Here is a 16,594-nt window from a genome sequence, read left to right on the forward strand (position 1 = left end):
GAGCATTCCACTAACTTTTTGTGCATGTACTTAGCTGTACTATAAGTAGTTGCTTTGTATGAGATGGTTAAAAAGGCCAAAGATAAAAAGGTTTCATCTTTACCCTTTTTTTACTGTTTTGTTTATGAAGTTGCTGTTTTTGGTCTTTCATTAGCCTGTCTGATGTATGTGTGAAACGATGTTGTCCAACAATAAATGGGAATTTTCTTTTGCTCAGCTAATTGTTCTAACAAAAAACAAACAAACAAAAAATGACTGAGATACAAAAGAACTGAGAACGGAGACAATGGGAAACCTGTGCCCCAGCCATGGGGGTGAGCTGAAGCACTGTGAGTGCCTTCCAGGCTAAGCCCCTGGAGGGGAACCACGTTAAGAGGAATTATGGCTCCCAAGCATAGCCAACTGCTACCAACGTACAAAAGGTACAAAAGTTTGTACCTTTTAACCACCTTCACCCCTTTTCCCTCACCTCCCAGCCCCACCTCTGGCAATCACCAATCTGTGTTCTGTTTCTTTTGAGTTAAAATGGTTACTTAAATAAAACGATTGCATGAATTTCACATGTCTAAGAAACAGGTATCAGTGCAGGGTGTGGTTAGTGAGGATCGTGTGATTACGTGGGTGTGGGATCAATGAAGAAATTATAGAAATCGAGAGACTAAGAGAAACGAAGGTGGGGGGCAGTCTACATGATGGGTCCACCATTACATGAACCCACCTGCTGCTCCAAGTCCACGCCTGATAAGCATCTTTTGCTTACACTCTAACATTCCACTTAAATCTGCTGCAGGGGAGAGAATGCGCTATTGAGCAAACATGACTATTTGTATCACAGAAAGAGAAAGTCAGCATGTGGTTACACAAGTCTCTTGTGAGTTTTGTTTCTGTGAGTGAGTCCTGCGCTCTCGGAGATACAACACTAACGAAGGAAACGTGTGAGATTTGTCTGGGTGGCTAGTCATTCTTCTCCGGGAAGTCCCTCTTTATCAATCCTGTATGCTTCTTTGAAAGTTTACACAAAATATCAAGCTTTGACAAGGAGAGGGAGCTACCTCTTTATGGTGACTGAGAACAATTTAGATCAGGGTCGTACCAGCTTTCACCTAACATTCTTCCTCTTTGCAGTTTCACAATCAAAGGAGGTTCCAGAGAAACCAAAGTTAGGAGAATCTGCATTTCTCATAAGGCTAAGTTTAGATGCATTACAACACTGGATGAACTGCATAACCAATATTTGCCAAAAGAATGGCTAAAACATTCCAGGGGACCAAAAAGTGAAGTCATTAAATGGCGTAATGACTTCACTTTTTATCGTTAATTATGAATTAAAGCTATTCACACCTAAATGGAGAAAGGTAGGTGGAGTTTTCTTATATATTGGTTAACAGCAACACTGAACACCAGAGAAGAGAGGCCCACCACCACCTCCCCAGCTCAACTGAGGACACCTCCTGCTGTTGAATATTATTCATCTTAACAGACAGAAGCACTAAAGCAGCGGTTCTCAACCTGTGGGCTGCGACCCCTTTGGGGGTCGAACGACCCTTTCACAGGGGTTGCCTAAGACCATCGGAAAACACATATATAATCACATATTGTTTTTGTGATTAATCACTATGCTTTAATTATGTTCAATTTGTAACAATGAAATTGGGGGTCACCACAACATGAGGAACTGAATTAAAGGGTCGCGGCATTAGGAAGGTTGAGAACTACTGCACTAAAGAAACAAAACTGAGCCTCCCTACAGCGTGGACAGCCCACAACAAAGCATTCAGTGCCACCTGGTGAGGAAACGTGGAAATACCAAAGGAAGAAAGTGCCGAAGTCCCATTCAAGGAAGATAAAGAAAACCAAACACCTTGTAACTGAGTAAAACGGTTACTTAAATAAAATAAACGGCACTCCTCCTAGTATAAATTTTACCTGTTGGTTAAATGGCACGAAAACTTCACCATACAGAAGAGAATTTGGAATGCTGGGAAATACTATAGAAAGACGGTAAAGATCAACAATGGGAGAGACACGGAGGCAGTTACTGCTCTTTGCCTTCAAGTATCTATTTTCCCTTTCTCTTTCCCAAAAGAAGATTTTAGCTGGAAAAAATGGCCGCCCCACTCTCTGGGAGGCACTTTGAAAATCTCGGGGCCTAGGATACTAAATGATCTGTCCTACATAATCAAGAATTGTCCCACACCCTATGTGATTTCTGAATGTCTACCTAGAATCTCAATGTAAGTGAAAAATCCATTTATAGTGATCTGATCCTAGATTCTAACTCTGCTTTCCATATAATCACAAAGGTTTTTTATATTTTTTCCAGTTTTATTAAAATACTAGAGGCCCGGTGCACAAAAATTGGGCACTGGTGTGGGGGGGGGTGGGGGTGTGTCCCTCAGCCCCACTTGTGTCCTCTCACAGTCTGGGACCCCTTGGGAGATAATGACCTGCTGGCTTAGGCCCACTCCCGGGTGGCAGAGGGCAGGCCCAATCCCTAGGTGCCTGCCCCCCAGCTCCTGGTCGGGCTCAGAGCAGGGCCGATTGGGGAGTTGGGGCGCCGCCCCCTGTCATGCACAGAGCAGGGCAGATCAGGAGGTTGCGATGCCACCCTCAGTCACGCTCAGGGTAGGGCCGATTGGGGGGTTGGGGCGCCGCCCCCTGTCACACTCAAGGCAGGGTCGATGCCTCTGCCAGGTAAAGAGGGACGGTTACAGGTTACAGACCAGCTGGCCTGCTCGTTCCAACCACGCACTGACTCTGAACCCCACGGCGGCTGATGTTCTAGCACACTTGTGGTGTTGCAAATGCTACCCCCGCTCATCCATGCTTCCTCTCACAAGAAGGGCAAACTTGATGACCAAAGGCAACAAGATGACCAAGGAAGCTCAGAAATGAAAGGATTGCCTTTGCCACGGTCAAAGTGCCTTTCCTCAAACAGAGGTGTCTCTTGGTCCCGTGTGAGTTCTCACAGTTCTATGTCCTACATTAAAGAGTGACAATTACCGCTTTCCCTGACTTCATTGTGGCATTATATACTGCATTCACTGTGAGCACAGCTTCCGTTAACTACAAAAACTGTATCACACTGAAAATTATTTTTGGTAATAAACTAAAATAAACATTGCTATTGGGATTAAAATATATCATGAATAAGAAGGTCAAACATGTATTTGGAACGTACAATAGTAAGCATTTTTCACACATTATGTCATTTAATCCTCAAAATTTCAATGATTCCATTCATTATTCAAAAGAGGAAACAGGCCTAGAGAAGAAATTTGCCTAAGGTGATACAGCTAGTCAGTAGCAGAATCTACATTCCTATTTAGGGCTGTTGGGTACCAGTTTGTTTCTCCTATTCTGCCTCTAAGAAATAAGAAAAGAAAGAAATGCCTCAATAATACTCAAAAGAGATCACTTTGGATCATTAAACATATAAGTTAATCATTCTCTGGACTCCTTCCCCAGATGAGCCATTGTGTAATTATATACTCATACACTGAGGCTTAGAGTTTGGGTGTAAAGCTGTAGGAATCCACCCTGCCCCACCCCATCATCCATTCCAGACCTTGATGCACACCAGTGGCCGAGGGGCCTTCTGTGGTGCAGGCCATGGCAGCAGTTGCCAGAAACCCAGATACACTTCCCATCCTGCCTTTGGTGCTACACAATCCTAGGCTCCCTGTGGGAAGCTATGAGAGGGCTCCCTCAGGAAGGTGGTTGGGCACTCCCTCCAGGGCCAGGACTGCGGTGCCTAGAGTGGTGATTCAACAATCAGACAGTCCTGCTTCACAGGACAGACCAGGAGGACTTGGATAATTCTGATATGTTTCAGTCTCCGTTCTAAGCACTGGCAATGCAGGCAGAAATAAGAAACATGAGCACCCTGCACTTATGGAGCTTCCAGTGACTATGTGAGCAGTGACCAATGCGGAGGACAGACCAGAGAATTCACCAGGTATTCTGGAACATATAGGAGGTCCCCACCTAGGATACTACTCTGGGGTGGGAGACAGACCTGAAAAACAAAGTTTAAATTTCCCTTAAACTCAGTAGAATAAGGAGTTTAGAACAGATTAAATATAATTTAGGAAAAGAAAGAAATGTGACTTTTTTTACATCCCATTGTTATAGAGTAAAATCCACACTAACTACATATTCTCTCTACAATATAACTAAGATGGCTTTGTTGCTTTTTTCAGATGAGCTATAAAAGATAAGGGTAGTACCCGACTGGTGTGGCTCAGTGGTTGAGTGTCAACCTATGAACCAGAAGGTCACAGTTCGATTCCCAGTCAGGGCACATGCCCAGGCTGCAGGCTCCATCCCCAGTGGGGGGCATGCAGGAGGCAGCCAATCAATGATTCTCTCTCATCATTGATGTTTCCATCTCTCTCTCCCTCTCCCTTCCTCTCTGAAATCAATAAAAAAAATTTTTTTTTTCAAAGATAAGGATAGTGACTTGTTACCTTATTCCTCTGAGATATGTGTTAAGAACATCTAATCTCACTACCCCATGCTTCCAAGTTTGGTCTAACTATATTTTAGGGTTTGGTATGTACTTCCAGTTTCAGTAATTAATGTCATATCACCCTTCGCTAAGTGAATAAGAAAGAATAATAATCTAGTAATGACAACTTTTCAGGGCTGTGCCCAGGCTCAGAAAATTTCTAGCCTTTTATCAATACTAGCCTCTCTCTATTCCTAATCAAATGCTTAATAAAAAAACAACAACATATTAAAATTAGGTCCTAAGAGCTAAGGATACAAGACAAATCTCTCAAAGAACAAACAAACTCACAATATTCATGAACCCTTAAAACCAAGACTCTCTTAAGGTTGGATCTTATTAGAAGAACATCATGGTGGCAGCTGATGTCAGTAATTATTTCTTTTCTTCCTCAAAATCTTTTCAGCTCTGTTCTTTTCCAACCTCGAAGAAATGTACTCCCTTGAGAAACATCAAATTGCATCCAACAGCTAATGGAATGACATCCATGAGATTCCCTCCCCACCCCCACCCCCAATGCAGCTGGATGCCCCCCCACCCCACCCCCACCCCACCCCCACCGTTCATTCTATCCTGGGTGAGGCTTAAGGAATGACTGAGACTCGCGTATAATGTTCACCAAGATTCAAGAGTCTGGGCCCTCTGAGCAGAACCCCCAATAAAACCTAGAAATACACATGAATTAGCCCCTTACCTGAAAGAATGGCAAATTGTCTGTGAAGTTGTTCAATTATATCCACTGCCAACAAGGGCCTGATTTCCTGCTGCATAATTTCATCTGCACAAATGAAATACAAATTAGGTTAAATCCTTGCAAATTACAAAGAGAAATTAAAAGGAAAAAAGCTCTACTACTAGGGAAATGTGAGACTTATCAAGAATCAAGAGTTGGTTATGAACACATGATTCTCCTGAAAACTTTATTCCTGAGATGCATGCATGGCTCTGGGTTTTGAGTGGTTTGAAGCTGATACACTGAGCACAGGATGCCCTTTCTAGAGCTTCTCCCAAGGTTTTGGGAGGAATCAGTGTAAGGATTGGGCCCTGCAGTTTAAGCTTCAGTAGCTTCCCAGTTAACCTGCTAGGATGGTCTCATTCATTACTAAGGGAGGTACTTAGGTGTCTGCTTACTCCTTTGGGTCTGCAGAAGGATATTTTTTTAAAATATATTTTATTGATTATACAGAGAGGAAGGGAGAGGGAGAGTTGGAAACATCAATCAGCCGCCTCCTACATGACCCCTACTGGGGATGGAGCTCGCAACCAAGGTACATGCCCTTGACCAGAATCAAACCTGGGACCCTTCAGTCCACAGGCCGACACTCTATCCACTAAGCCAGTGATGGCGAACCTATGATTCTCTTTGTTAAATGACATTTAAATATGTAAAATAAATATCAAATATCAAAAATATAAATCTTTGTTTTACTATGGCTGCAAATATCAAAAAATTTCTATATGTGACACGGCATCAGAGTTAAGTTAGGGTTTTTCAAAATGCTGACACGCCGAGCTCAAAAGGTTTGCCATCGCTGCACTAAGCCAAACCAGTTAGGGCCAGAAGGATATTTTGAACACAACTTAAGTTACCAGAGTTCATCTCAAGCTGGGTCATAAAATCAGTCTAGATTTATGAAGGTTCTTTGATCTTTTTTCCCTCCCTCCCTCTCTCCCTTCCTTCCTTCCTTCCCTCCTTCCTTCCTTCTTTCCTTCCTTCCTTCCTTTTGCCTCCCTCATATTTGCCTCCATTTTTTCTTTCTTTCTGGAATACTTCAAGGGGCCTCTTCCCATGGCCAAGCATGTTTAAGGAGGCACTTCTTTATTTTGCTATTTAAAGATGACCCTTACTGAATAAAAGGTTATAGGTTTCCAAGACAAAAATTCAAACCTACAAATGTCCTCTAGCCCTATAATTTGCATTCTATCCATTAGGGAAAGGGGGAGTAGAGAGAGGGGAAGACTAGGCGAAATCCCTTAGCCTGGGCTGGGAAGCGAAAGCCATTTTCATGTTTTCTCTGCCTGAGATATTATTATCCTCATTTAACTGTTTCCCAGGGAATCTCAAAGAATGAACTAGTTATTATTTCTACAACAGTTAAACATTTGGTTAGATTAAGGCACAAACCAAGTAGCCTGTGCACTAACACTAAATAGGAATCTCCTATTAATTCATCTGCAGTCAGGTTAATGCTTTGATATTCTAATTTTGACTAATCAGAGGTTATATCTGGGAAGCTCCTCCTAGAGCCGTGGTTTCTACTTCTCAGCTTTGGTGTGAAGGTTGAAGGAGATGATGCATATGGAGGTGTACACAGTAGGTATTCAGCATTGCTCTGGGCACGTCTTTCCCATACTTGCTTTCTGAAAGTCATATAAGGGATTGGACAAGTGCCAGTTTAAATCCAAAGACCCTTCCTCAATGAATTCTACATCTTTTTTTTTTTTTTCCTGAAGGAAAGGAGGTAAACTCAGGCCAGAGTTCCTTCAGCCCAATACTCTTTCTACTCTGAATTCACCAAAAATTCAAGGAACTCCTACATTACTATTAATTCTGTGGGTGCAATAATGGCATTGCTATTATATTTTAAACAAAGGAAGGGCCTTCTCTGTTAGATACGCAAAGTAAAGTATTTAACAGAGAAAGTATATGAAGTCTGAGACCTGCATAAAAGTACTCCAGCATTCCTCTCTGCCAAAAATTTGCAGGGAGCAGGAGAGAAGACAGCAGATTGACAAAATATGGATAATCACTGAAGCGGGATGATGGGTCCATGGGGGTTCATTATACAATTCTCTCATGTGTTTCAAACACAATTAAAGTATTACAACCACATAAAGAATTTAAGCACACATAGGGCTTATGTAGCTAAAGAGTATTTAGCTACAGAAAACAGTCGCCCAGTAGTCTACTCAAAAATAGAGATAACTTTTTCATACATGAGGGAACATATTTAAGAGGCAATTATTCCAGAGAAAACTAAGATCATAGATGCAATTTATTATTGTTACACCTCAATATTTAAGGTGTGCTTTATATGAAATACTTTAAAGAAGAAAGATGTGAAGGGGACAACAGAACCGAGTAAGCCAACCATCCCTTGCCCCATTTTGTTTTTTAATTATTTTATTTTCATTGAAATATAGTTAACATACATTATTATATTAGTTTCAGGTATACAAGATAGTTATTCAACACTAGAAGCCCGGTGCACAAAATTCATGCATGGGTAGGGTCCCTAGGCCTGGCTGGCAATCAGGGCCCATCAGGTTCCCTGCCTCCCAGCCTCCCCACCTCCTCCTTTTCTCACTCCCACAGCGCCCCTCCACTGCCACTGGTCACTCGCCATGTTCTGCACCACCCCCTGGTGGTCGGCGCACATCATAGCGATAGATCGAACTCCCGGTCTCCTGGTCAAACTCCAGAGCAGACAATTTGCATATTAGCCTTTTATTATATAGGGTTAATATACCTAACAAAGTGATCACTATGCTAAATCTAGGAACCATCTATGATTGTTTAAAAGATTATTGCAATATTATTGACTATATCCCCTATCCTGTACATGCCCATCTCATTTTTTTCTGTCCCTTCCCCTTTGGTAACTATCAACTTGTTTTCTATGTCTGTGACTCTGTTTCTGTTTTGTTTGGTTTATTTATTTGGGGTTTTATTTTAGATTCCACATATAAGTGAGTTCATACATATTTATCTTTCTCTGTCTGACTTACTTCACTTCACATAATACCCTCTAGGTCAGCGGTTCTCAACCTGTGGGTCGAGACCCCTTTGGCAGTTGAACGACCCTTTCACAGGGGTCGCCTAAGACCATTCTGCATATCAGATATTTACATTACAATTCATAACAGTAGCAACATTACAGTTATGAAGTAGCAACGAAATAATTTTATAGTTGGGTCACAACATGAGGAATTGTATTTAAAGGGCCAGAAGGTTGAGAACCACTGCTCTAGGTCTATCCATGCTGTCATGAATAGCAAGGTTTTATTCTTTTTTATCTATATATATGAAAGGCTAATATGCTAAGTGTCTGACCATCCGACTGGTCGCTATGATGGGCACTAACCACCAGGGAGCAGACGCTCAATGCAGAAGCTGCCATGATGTGCACTGGCTGGCACCACGGACCTGGCACCAACAAACCCAACACTCAGCTTCCCCAAGTGGGACACAGGCCCCACCACCACCCCAGAGCGACACCCCACCAAATCGCAGCCAATGCTGCCAAGACCCCATGGTGCAAAATGTGGCCCACAGCCCAGCCCAGCCTGGAAACGGTCACTCTGGGCTCCAGGTAATGATGTCACATAGCAACGACCAGCTTCCTCTCCCTAGCGACTAGCCTCCTTGCAGTTTCTTCAGCTCAAGAACACAAGTTGAAACATTTTACACTTTAACCAAATGTCTCTTCAGCGTTTTCCTGTGCCTCATCTCATTTAATCCTCACAGAAGTTCCTGGAGTAGGTAGATAGGAGACTCAGTGTAATCCTCTTTTTTCTTCATTAGCCAGAAAATAGAGATTTAAAAAGCTTAGAAACTTGACCCAACTGGAAAGAAGAAATGGTGGACCTTGAAAATGACTTCAGGTTTTCTCACTGACCAGAATATAGTCAAACACTACTACAGTTAAATATTTTACCCTTTGTTCTCCCTGCGTGATCTACAATAATAATCTGCTTCGTGTTGATATTTATTGCTGTGTTGCTGACAATTACCTGAAAGACAAGTTGGGGTGCTTCACTGGGCTGGAAAAAGTTTAGCTAAATAAGAAAGCAGGTCTAATTAAGCAAGTTTCATATATATATATATATATATATATATATATATATATATGGCTAAATTGACTTGTGCATGCGCAATACATATAAAGCTCTCGCTGGCGCCAATCACACGCATGTGTTTCGATCTGTCATTGGCAATTGTGAATTTCATTGACACTTCCATTATAGAATAGCAATATTAAAATATTTCTTCGAATTAATTTCCTTTTAATGTTCATGAATTCGTGCACCAGGCCACTAGTTGCTAAGTAATAGTCCATTGTATATATATCATATCTTCTTTATCCATTCATCTGTTGGTGGACATCTAGGTTGTTTCCATACCTTGGCTATTACTAGTAATGCTGCAATAAACATAGGAGTTCATATTTTTTCAAATTAGTGTTTCTGTTTTCTTTGGATAAATATCTAGAAGTGGAATTACTGGATCATGTGGCATGATAGAGCTGCCACATAATTTTTTGAGGCATCTCCATCTGTTTCCCATAGTGTCTGCACTAATTCACATTTCCACCAACAATGCATGAGTGTCCCCTTTTCTACACATCCTTTCCAGCCCTAGTTATTTGTTGATTTATTGATGATAACAATTCTGACAAGCGTGAGATGTTATCTCATTGTGTTTTTGATGTGCATTTCCCTGATGTTAGTGATATTGAGCATCTTTACATATGTCTGTTGGGCATCTGTACACCCTCTTTGAAGAAATGTCTATTCAGGTCCTCTGGCCATATTTTTATTGGATTGGGGGGTTTTTTTGGGTGTAAACTTATATAAGCATTTTATATGTTTGGATATTAACCTCTTATTGGATGTATCATTCAAGAATATCTTCTCTCATTCAATAGGTTGTCTTTTCATTTTGTTGATAGTTTCATTTGCTGTGTAAAAGCTTTTTAGTTTGATACTGTCCTATTTGTTTATTTTTCCTTTGTTCCCCTTCCTTGAGGATACACACACACACACACAAGCGTGCGCGCGCATATATATATATACACACACACAAGAAGCCCTTGCACGAAGATTCGCGCAATAGGCCTCCTTTCCCCTGGCTGCTGACACTGGTTTTCCTCCAGCACCCGGGACCCAGGCCTTTGGTCCGGCCACAGGGGAGAAGCCAAGCCTCTTCAGTCTTCAGTCTTCACTCCCGAAGGAAGGTGGTTGGGCCCTTTGGTCTGAGGGATACGAGATCATCCTCTACATTTCCATGGCAGACTCGAGTGAAGCCTCTTCAGTCTTCAGTCTTCACTCCGGCAGAGGCTTCAGTCTTCGCTCTGTGCCTGCGTATGCAAATTAACCACCATCTTTGTTGGGTTAATTTTCATAGTCGCTCTGATTGGCTGGTGGACATAGCAGAGTGACACCAATTTGCATGTTTCTCTTTTATTAGTGTAGATATTGCTAAGAGCAATGTCAAAAAGTTTACTGTATATTTTTTCCTCTAGGAGTTTTATGGTTTCAGGTCTAACATCTAAGTCATTAATCTATTTTGAGTTTATTTCTGTATATGGTGCAAGAAAGTGGTCAATTTTTATTTTTTGCATGTATCTGTCCAGTTTTGTCAATACTACATATTAAATAGACTGACTTTGCCCCTTTGTATACCCTTGCTCCTTTGTCATGTATCACTTGACCATATAAGCAAGAGTTTATTTCTGGGCTCTCTATCCTATTCCATTGATTGATATATCTGTTTTTATGCCAGTGTCATAGTGTTTTGATTATTGTAGCTTTGTAGTAGAATTTGACATCTGGGATCATGATATCTTCCACTTTGTTTTCTCAAAATTTCTTTGTCTACTTGGGGTCTTTTGTGATTTCAAATAAATTTTAGGATTCAGTTGTTTTAATTCTGAGAAGAATGCCATTGGTATTTTAATAGGGATTGTATTAAATCTGCACATTACTTAAGGTAGTAAGGAAGTTTTAACAATATTAATCCTTTCAATCCATGAGCAAGGTATATCCTTCCACTTATTTATATCTTCAATGTTGTATAATTTTCAGACTAGAGGTCTTTCACATCTTTGATTAAATTTATTCATAGGTATTTTATACTTTTTGATACAATTGAAATGGGATTGTTTTCTTGATTTCTTTTTCTAATTGTCTGTCATTGGTATATGAAACAACAGATTTCTGTATATTGATTCTGTATCCTGAAACATTACTGAAGTCATTTGTTAGTTCTAATAGTTTTTTGGTGGTGTCTTTAGGGTTTTCTATAGTTGGTATCATGTCATCTGCAAATAATGAGAGTTTTGCGTCTTCCTTCCCAGTTTGGATGCTTTTTATTTCTTTGTCTTATCTGATAACTGTGGCTAGGGCTTCCAGTACTATATTGAATAGAAGTGGTGATAGTGAGCATCTTTATCTTATTCCTAATCTTGGAGGAAAGGCTTTCAGCTTTTCACCATTGAGTATGCTATATGGCCTTTATATCATATATGACCTTTGTCATATACAGCCTTTACTATGTTAAGATATGTTCCTTCTATACCCATTTTGTTGACAGTTTTTATCATAAAGGGATATTGAATTTTGTCAAATGCTTTTCTGCATCTATTGGTTTTGATGATGATCATATAATTTTTATCCTTTATTTTGTTAATGTGATATATTGCATTGATTGATTTATGAATGTTGAACCATCTTTGCATCCCTGGGATGAATCATCTTGGTCATGGTGTCTAAACTTTTTAATGTATTGTTGAATCCAGTTTGCTAATATGTTGTTGAGAATTTTTGCATCTACGTTCATCAAGTATATTGCCCTGTAATTTTCTTTTTTTGTAATGTCTTTATCTAGTTTTGGTATCCGGATAATGCTGTCTTCAGAAAATGACTATCTTAAAATATATATTTTATTTTTTACAGAGAGGAAGAGAGAAGGATAGAGAGTTAGAAACATTGATGAGAGAAAAACATCGATCAGCTGCCTCCTGCACACCCCCAACTGGGGATGTGCCCGCAACCAAGGTACATGCCCTTGACTGGAATCGAACCTGGGACCCTTGAGTCCACAGGCTGACGCTCTATCCACTGAGCCAAACCGGTTAGGGCATGACTATCTTTTTTTAAATTTTATTTTAAATATATTTTATTGATTTTTTTACAGAGAGGAAGGAAAAGGGATAGAGAGTTAGAAACATCGATGATGAGAGAAACATCGATCAGCTGCCTCCTGCACACCCCCTACTGGGGATGTGCCCGCAACCAAGGTACATGCCCTTGACTGGAATCGAACCTGGGACCCTTCAGTCCGCAGGCCGACGCTCTATCCACTGAGCCAAACCAGTTACGGCACATGACTATCTTAAAGTAAAGAAATCATCAGGTCAAACCATCATTAGTCAAGGATCACTGAATAATTATGAGCACTATGTCTACAGAGAAAGATTTAAAGTATAATATCAAGGATATAAAAATCATACGTGTGGTGGGATTGCAGCTACATTTGAAAAAAGAAGAAAGCATGTGGTGTGTTTATGTACATGCATGCAGGCATATGAAAAAACAATACATGAAATAGTGTTAGAGTGATGGAATCATACAGTGGTTACCCCTTCTAGTTCACCTAGACAAAAGCATACTCTGATAGCCTTTATTTTTTAATGTTAACAGGACTTTATTGAAGTATAATTTACATGCAGTACAATGCACAGATCTTAAGTGTATAGTTTGATAAATTTTAACAAATATTTACACGGATGTAACCATCACACAGATCAAGATATAGAACATTTGCATCAACCCAGGAAGTTTCCTTGTGACCCCTGCTCCAGGCCCCACATTTTTGAGAGCTCCACATAGCACAACCCTCCCTCCCATAAAGAGATGAGTTAAAGACCACAGGGTGCCTCTGCCACTCATAATCCAGACCTCAGTGCTGGCACAGCACATCGCAGCTCTAAACACCTACTGTCTTAACAGCACTGGTTCCTCAGGGAAATACTTCACATCTCTTGGTCTACATCGTCAAAAGAAAAGGTGACTGTATCCAAACGCTACGAAGGTTTTCGAGCCGTGCCATGGCTGTTATCAGGGACAGACACTGCTTCAGAATGCTGGGAGGATGTGAGCGGTGAGGATTTGAGCAGTGGGAGTGCTTAGGTAAGAGAAAAGACAAAGGAATTAATTTGTTGAACTCATCCTCTCATGTGGCATTCGTGTTTAGATCCTTATATAATGAAAGATCATGCCCAGTACTTCCAAGCATCAACATTCTTTTTTCCCTTTCAATTCGTTATGCAAACATTCGAATTTTGAACTCCTTGAACACAACTACATTTTACTTAGATCACATTTACTTCCGATCACTGCTCTCAACAGAGCTCAAGTTATGTGAAAATCTCAATGTTAACAATACAGTGCTTTTGCTGAGATGAAGGCAAAAAAAATACGTTATGGATTAATTAATGACAGATTATGCATATCGTTATTGCTAATCCAAATTTCACTAGCTAATCAACATGACACTCAGACACACAATAATTCAATTTAGTCATCTTTGCTTTTATGATTTTTAGTCATACATAAACCATATTTTTAAACATATTTTAATTTTGTTCTTATTGTTGTAGGCAATTGGACAGACACAAGTAGAGCACAGTTGATGGGCCAGGTACAGAAGGCCATTAGGGCAGAAAGCCCCAGGTCCCTAGCAGTGGACAATCAATTGTAGGGTAGGACCTCAGCCCCAGGATGATGTTTTAATCCTTAGTAAATCACTGGTCCTGCAGTTTGGACCTCCTGACCTTTCTTCCCTAGAGATAACATCTATGCCTCAAGATGTATGTCAGCTGCAAGCCCAGAAAGCAACAAAACCAGCCTCAGGATCAGCTATACTGAATAATGATGGTGCCGGCCAATCAGTGGAGACCACAACCCTGAAAGGACTCACCAGGAAAACTGCTGAATATTCTATTGAGATCTTTCTCTGAGAGCTCCCCTAAAATGCCCACCCTTAAGACCCTTAGGATGGAGGACCCAGTGTGCTCTCCCTCCTGGGAGCACACCAGTGCTTTTCTTTCCCTTCCTACTCCCCTCCCTACCCCTGGCACCTTTACCATTAGCTTCCTCACTCCCAAGCTCCAAGGGCCCTTCCGTTACCTCCACAACTTGTTTTCTAAGCCCATTTCTTCTAGCAATTGCTTCTACCTCTGTGATTTACCAAATAAATGTTCTTACAGTTTGGGCTTTGGTTCTGAATTCTTCCCCAGCCAGAACCCAAGTACCCACCGGTCAGACACCTGGTGCCCTTCCCACCACCTACAACATTATGAGGGTATGTTTGTCAAGGTAAGAAGCTAGAATATATTTTATTGAACTGTGGCATGTGGACCTCCATTTGTACTCTTGCCCCAGGCTCTGCAAATGCCTGTTTAAAACTGCTTTGAGAACTGATGAAACATTACTAGGTATAAGCATTTCTGTTTTTTAAATGCTTATCCAAGTCCCTTTTCTCCTTTTTTTTCCCATTACAGAAAAAGTTGATACACTTAAAGATTCATAATTTCTACCGACATTTCACTTTGTACCCTTGTGTAAGACAAGCAATACAGAAGTGGAAATTTCTATGCAAAGAGTTTCCTTAGCAACATTCTCCCGTAGCCCTTCAGAACTATTGAAGAGGTGCAACCAGCTCTGGTGCCTGGGCTATTCTGAATAAAAGGCCATCAACAAATGCCCTGAGGGAAATTAAGAAATTATGTGAAAATGCCAAAGTCCTCCTTTCCACAAAGCCCTCACATTTTAGCACTAGATTTCAAAGTGCCCCCACCAGCATTTTTATCAATATTCCCCCAGAGCAGTGCTCCTCAAATGATAATGAATATTTAAATTACCTGGGGGGGTTTTTTGTGTGTTTTTTTAATATATTTTTTATTGATTTTTTTACAGAAAGGATGGGAAAGAGATAGAGAGAGTTAGAAACATCGATGAGAGAGAAACACTGATCAGCTGCTTCCTGCACATCTCCCACTGGGGATGTGCCTGCAACCCAGGTACATGCCCTTGACCGGAATCGAACCTGGTACCTTTCAGTCCGCAGGCCGATGCTCCATCCACCGAGCCAAACCGGTTTTGGCTAAATTACCTGGGTTTTAAATGCAGATTCTGATTCCCTAGAGAGGCTTGGGGAGGGAGCCTTTCCAAGGAACCCTCCTGAGGCTGTGGCTGCTGCGGCTTTAGCCAGCACACATGGACTCCAAGGCCTCAGGCTATTCTTGGCCTTTTCCTGTTGCTTATGAAAATGCAGCTCAAGTGGGGGGAAAAAAGTTTTATTTGGGTGGTCCAAGTCTGCTTCTATTATCATTCAATAAAAATAATCATCCACATGTATCCAAGGTATTCTTGAAACTGAGGCCTAGATGGCGTCACTTTTGGTGAAACATTTTCTTCTGTGTTATTTTTGGAGTCTGCTCCCTGGGAAACAAATTAACCCTGGCTCGAGCACCTGCTTACCTGTCCACCCAGCACATCTCAAGCCCTATCTCAGTGTGGGCACTTAAAGCCTATATTAGCTCACGCTTAGCCCACTTCCAGCCCTGGAATCAATCAAGTCTATCAACTGGAAGCAGTGTCTTGGGTAGAACATGAAGAGATGAGAAGACTTGATATTGTTAATGGGGAAACAGCACCAGATGTTTCTGGCAGAGTTAGACCTCAGTCCTTGAGTCTGGCCAGGAAAGAATTCAGAGCCAAGAACTGAAATACCAGTGAAAGTTTATTTGGAAAGCCAGAGGAAGATGTGAGCTAGTAGGGCTGCGTGGACTCAGGAAATAAGTTACAGAGGAAAAAGAAGAGCCCTTACAGCTTAAGAGAAAGAGAGCAAAGGAATGCACCATGAGGGAAGAAAGGGACAGGAAAGATGTGGACGAGAGAGAGAGAGAGAGAGAGAGAGAGAGAGAGAGAGAGAGAGAGAGAGAAAGAGAGAAAGAGAGAGAGCTGGGTCCTTCATGTTGAGGGTTTTTAAAGGTGAGGATTTTAGGGAAGGCCTCAGGGGAGGATCTCAATAGAATATTCATCAGCTTTCCAGGTGTGTCTTTCAGGGTCATGGTCGCTACTGATTGGTCAGCCCTAGGGTAGGGTCATTAGTGATTGTGTTATCAGTGGGGAGTCCTCCATGTCCCCACCAGTTGTGAGAAGAAGTGGGCTTCTTGTGATGTCACGAGAAAAGGAATTTTCTAAGACTGGCACAGAAGAATAAGGTATTGTAGAAAGCTTTATTTCTGTGGAATTAAACCCCTGAGTTTCCGAGGTCCCATTTCCCTCCATCCTGCC

The 16,594-nt window shown here is 41.2% G+C and overlaps 1 protein-coding gene across 1 annotated transcript in view; it reads right to left on the reverse strand.

Annotated features, from left to right (window-relative positions):
• MCF2L2 (MCF.2 cell line derived transforming sequence-like 2) overlaps window positions 1–16,594 on the reverse strand; it is a 210,115-nt gene that overhangs the window by 166,335 nt on the left and 27,186 nt on the right. The window contains exon 2 of the mRNA XM_081086362.1: window positions 5,205–5,288. Within this exon, the coding sequence (XP_080942488.1) occupies window positions 5,205–5,288 (84 nt within the window). The remainder of the gene's footprint in view (window positions 1–5,204; window positions 5,289–16,594) is intronic.

Source organism: Myotis nattereri (genome assembly GCF_964212035.1).
Source record: "Myotis nattereri genome assembly, chromosome: 3".
NCBI lineage: Eukaryota > Metazoa > Chordata > Mammalia > Chiroptera > Vespertilionidae > Myotis > Myotis nattereri.